General features: G+C 65.1%; 1 protein-coding gene across 1 annotated transcript in view; it reads left to right on the forward strand.

Moving 5' to 3' along the window:
• The window catches only part of LOC104129976 (adhesion G protein-coupled receptor E4), a 7,879-nt gene extending 3,559 nt beyond the window's left edge, over positions 1 to 4,320 (forward strand). The window contains exons 6-8 of the mRNA XM_035898431.1: positions 133 to 301; positions 400 to 495; positions 3,781 to 4,320. Of these exons, the coding sequence (XP_035754324.1) occupies positions 133 to 301; positions 400 to 495; positions 3,781 to 3,834 (319 nt within the window). The 3' untranslated portion in view covers positions 3,835 to 4,320. The remainder of the gene's footprint in view (positions 1 to 132; positions 302 to 399; positions 496 to 3,780) is intronic.

Here is a 4,320-nt window from a genome sequence, read left to right on the forward strand (position 1 = left end):
CGCCGATGTCACGGCCGTAAAAAAAAACCGGTGGGTTTTTGGCAGCGGCGTCTAAAGTGCCGGTGGTTTTTTTGGGAGGGGGGAGGAGAAGGCGAATCCGGGACGGGGTGAGCGAAACAAGTTTTCCGTCAGGGTGATGGCGTTCAAGGCGCTGGCGCACATTATCATCCTCGGCTGCACGTGGGGTCTGGGCTTGCTGCGGGGGCAGGGGGACAACACCGTGGTGGCCTTCATCTTCACCATCATCAACAGCTTGCAGGGAGCCTTCATCTTCCTCGTGCACTGCATCCTCAACCGGCAGGTACCACGGCGGGGGCGGGGACACGACACGGGACTGGGCATGGGAGGCGTGGAAAGGGACGGGGACGCTCGGGACGCAACGGTGGGTGCCCTCCGCAGGTGATGGAGCAGTACCGGCGCTGGTTTAGGGCGCTGAGGCGACATCCGCACCCCCAGGAGATGCCCAGCACCGAGATACACGTCACCTACGTCACGGTAAGGGCACCCGAATTCCTGGGTCTCTGTGGGGTGCTGAGCGAGCACCCGAATTCCCGGGTCTCCGTGGGGTGCTGAGCGAGCACCCGAATTCCCGGGTCTCCGTGGGGTGCTGAGCGAGCACCCGAATTCCCGGGTCTCCGTGGGGTGCTGAGCGAGCACCCGAATTCCCGGGTCTCCGTGGGGTGCTGAGCGAGCACCCGAATTCCCGGGTCTCCGTGGGGTGCTGAGCGAGCACCCGAATTCCCGGGTCTCCGTGGGGTGCTGAGCGAGCACCCGAATTCCCGGGTCTCCGTGGGGTGCTGAGCGAGCACCCGAATTCCCGGGTCTCCGTGGGGTGCTGAGCGAGCACCCGAATTCCCGGGTCTCCGTGGGGTGCTGAGCGAGCACCCGAATTCCCGGGTCTCCGTGGGGTGCTGAGCGAGCACCCGAATTCCCGGGTCTCCGTGGGGTGCTGAGCGAGCACCCGAATTCCCGGGTCTCCGTGGGGTGCTGAGCGAGCACCCGAATTCCCGGGTCTCCGTGGGGTGCTGAGCGAGCACCCGAATTCCCGGGTCTCCGTGGGGTGCTGAGCGAGCACCCGAATTCCCGGGTCTCCGTGGGGTGCTGAGCGAGCACCCGAATTCCCGGGTCTCCGTGGGGTGCTGAGCGAGCACCCGAATTCCCGGGTCTCCGTGGGGTGCTGAGCGAGCACCCGAATTCCCGGGTCTCCGTGGGGTGCTGAGCGAGCACCCGAATTCCCGGGTCTCCGTGGGGTGCTGAGCGAGCACCCGAATTCCCGGGTCTCCGTGGGGTGCTGAGCGAGCACCCGAATTCCCGGGTCTCCGTGGGGTGCTGAGCGAGCACCCGAATTCCCGGGTCTCCGTGGGGTGCTGAGCGAGCACCCGAATTCCCGGGTCTCCGTGGGGTGCTGAGCGAGCACCCGAATTCCCGGGTCTCCGTGGGGTGCTGAGCGAGCACCCGAATTCCCGGGTCTCCGTGGGGTGCTGAGCGAGCACCCGAATTCCCGGGTCTCCGTGGGGTGCTGAGCGAGCACCCGAATTCCCGGGTCTCCGTGGGGTGCTGAGCGAGCACCCGAATTCCCGGGTCTCCGTGGGGTGCTGAGCGAGCACCCGAATTCCCGGGTCTCCGTGGGGTGCTGAGCGAGCACCCGAATTCCCGGGTCTCCGTGGGGTGCTGAGCGAGCACCCGAATTCCCGGGTCTCCGTGGGGTGCTGAGCGAGCACCCGAATTCCCGGGTCTCCGTGGGGTGCTGAGCGAGCACCCGAATTCCCGGGTCTCCGTGGGGTGCTGAGCGAGCACCCGAATTCCCGGGTCTCCGTGGGGTGCTGAGCGAGCACCCGAATTCCCGGGTCTCCGTGGGGTGCTGAGCGAGCACCCGAATTCCCGGGTCTCCGTGGGGTGCTGAGCGAGCACCCGAATTCCCGGGTCTCCGTGGGGTGCTGAGCGAGCACCCGAATTCCCGGGTCTCCGTGGGGTGCTGAGCGAGCACCCGAATTCCCGGGTCTCCGTGGGGTGCTGAGCGAGCACCCGAATTCCCGGGTCTCCGTGGGGTGCTGAGCGAGCACCCGAATTCCCGGGTCTCCGTGGGGTGCTGAGCGAGCACCCGAATTCCCGGGTCTCCGTGGGGTGCTGAGCGAGCACCCGAATTCCCGGGTCTCCGTGGGGTGCTGAGCGAGCACCCGAATTCCCGGGTCTCCGTGGGGTGCTGAGCGAGCACCCGAATTCCCGGGTCTCCGTGGGGTGCTGAGCGAGCACCCGAATTCCCGGGTCTCCGTGGGGTGCTGAGCGAGCACCCGAATTCCCGGGTCTCCGTGGGGTGCTGAGCGAGCACCCGAATTCCCGGGTCTCCGTGGGGTGCTGAGCGAGCACCCGAATTCCCGGGTCTCCGTGGGGTGCTGAGCGAGCACCCGAATTCCCGGGTCTCCGTGGGGTGCTGAGCGAGCACCCGAATTCCCGGGTCTCCGTGGGGTGCTGAGCGAGCACCCGAATTCCCGGGTCTCCGTGGGGTGCTGAGCGAGCACCCGAATTCCCGGGTCTCCGTGGGGTGCTGAGCGAGCACCCGAATTCCCGGGTCTCCGTGGGGTGCTGAGCGAGCACCCGAATTCCCGGGTCTCCGTGGGGTGCTGAGCGAGCACCCGAATTCCCGGGTCTCCGTGGGGTGCTGAGCGAGCACCCGAATTCCCGGGTCTCCGTGGGGTGCTGAGCGAGCACCCGAATTCCCGGGTCTCCGTGGGGTGCTGAGCGAGCACCCGAATTCCCGGGTCTCCGTGGGGTGCTGAGCGAGCACCCGAATTCCCGGGTCTCCGTGGGGTGCTGAGCGAGCACCCGAATTCCCGGGTCTCCGTGGGGTGCTGAGCGAGCACCCGAATTCCCGGGTCTCCGTGGGGTGCTGAGCGAGCACCCGAATTCCCGGGTCTCCGTGGGGTGCTGAGCGAGCACCCGAATTCCCGGGTCTCCGTGGGGTGCTGAGCGAGCACCCGAATTCCCGGGTCTCCGTGGGGTGCTGAGCGAGCACCCGAATTCCCGGGTCTCCGTGGGGTGCTGAGCGAGCACCCGAATTCCCGGGTCTCCGTGGGGTGCTGAGCGAGCACCCGAATTCCCGGGTCTCCGTGGGGTGCTGAGCGAGCACCCGAATTCCCGGGTCTCCGTGGGGTGCTGAGCGAGCACCCGAATTCCCGGGTCTCCGTGGGGTGCTGAGCGAGCACCCGAATTCCCGGGTCTCCGTGGGGTGCTGAGCGAGCACCCGAATTCCCGGGTCTCCGTGGGGTGCTGAGCGAGCACCCGAATTCCCGGGTCTCCGTGGGGTGCTGAGCGAGCACCCGAATTCCCGGGTCTCCGTGGGGTGCTGAGCGAGCACCCGAATTCCCGGGTCTCCGTGGGGTGCTGAGCGAGCACCCGAATTCCCGGGTCTCCGTGGGGTGCTGAGCGAGCACCCGAATTCCCGGGTCTCCGTGGGGTGCTGAGCGAGCACCCGAATTCCTGGGTCTCTGTGGGGTGCTGGGTGGGCACCCGAATTCCCGGGTCTCTGCGGGGTGCTGGGTGGGCACCCAAATTCTGGGGTCTTTGTGGGGTGCTGGGTGGGCACCCGAACGCCTGCATCCTCTGGTTGCCACCAAAAGGAGGTGGGGGCCAGGGGTGGCACGGGGGAGGCTGCCTGGGTCCCCCCAGGGTGCTTGAGGGGTCTGGCAAAAGAACCACCAACACCTCTGCCCCTTTTCTGCCCATTTTTGCCCCATTTTGCCCTCATTTCACCCCCCGGCACGGTTCCTTTTCCACTCCCAGGAAGGGGAGAGGCCGCAGAGCCACAGCGCCGAGGGCTGCACCTGGGAGAAGTGACAGTGGGTGCCCCCCCAGGACGGATCCGTTACCGGCGCATCCCACCCAGTTCCAGCAGTTTTCCGGCGCATCCGACCCATTTCCAGCGTATTTCCCGCAGATCCAACCCACTTTCCCAGGGTTTCCTGCCGATTTCACCCATTTCCAGCATTATTTTTCCTGGTTCTAACGTTTTCCCCTCCCACCTCTCACCCGTTCCCAGAATTTTTCTGCAGAACAACCCATTTCCAGCATTTTTCCCACCTATCCAACCCATTTTCCAGACTTTCCGCCAGGAAATGACTGATTTCCCAGCATTTTTCCCCACATATCCGATTCATTTTCAATACTTTCCCCCAGGAAACGACAAATTTCCTGGCATTTTTCCTGCCTATCCGACCCATTTTCCAGAATTTCCCCCAGAAATGACCAATTTCCCAGTATTTTTCCCCACATATCCAACTCATTTTCCAGAATTTCCCCCAGAAATGACCAATTTCCCAGTAT

This window comes from Egretta garzetta, unplaced genomic scaffold (genome assembly GCF_000687185.1).
Source record: "Egretta garzetta isolate BGI_Z169 unplaced genomic scaffold, ASM68718v1 scaffold677, whole genome shotgun sequence".
Classification (NCBI taxonomy): domain Eukaryota; kingdom Metazoa; phylum Chordata; class Aves; order Pelecaniformes; family Ardeidae; genus Egretta; species Egretta garzetta.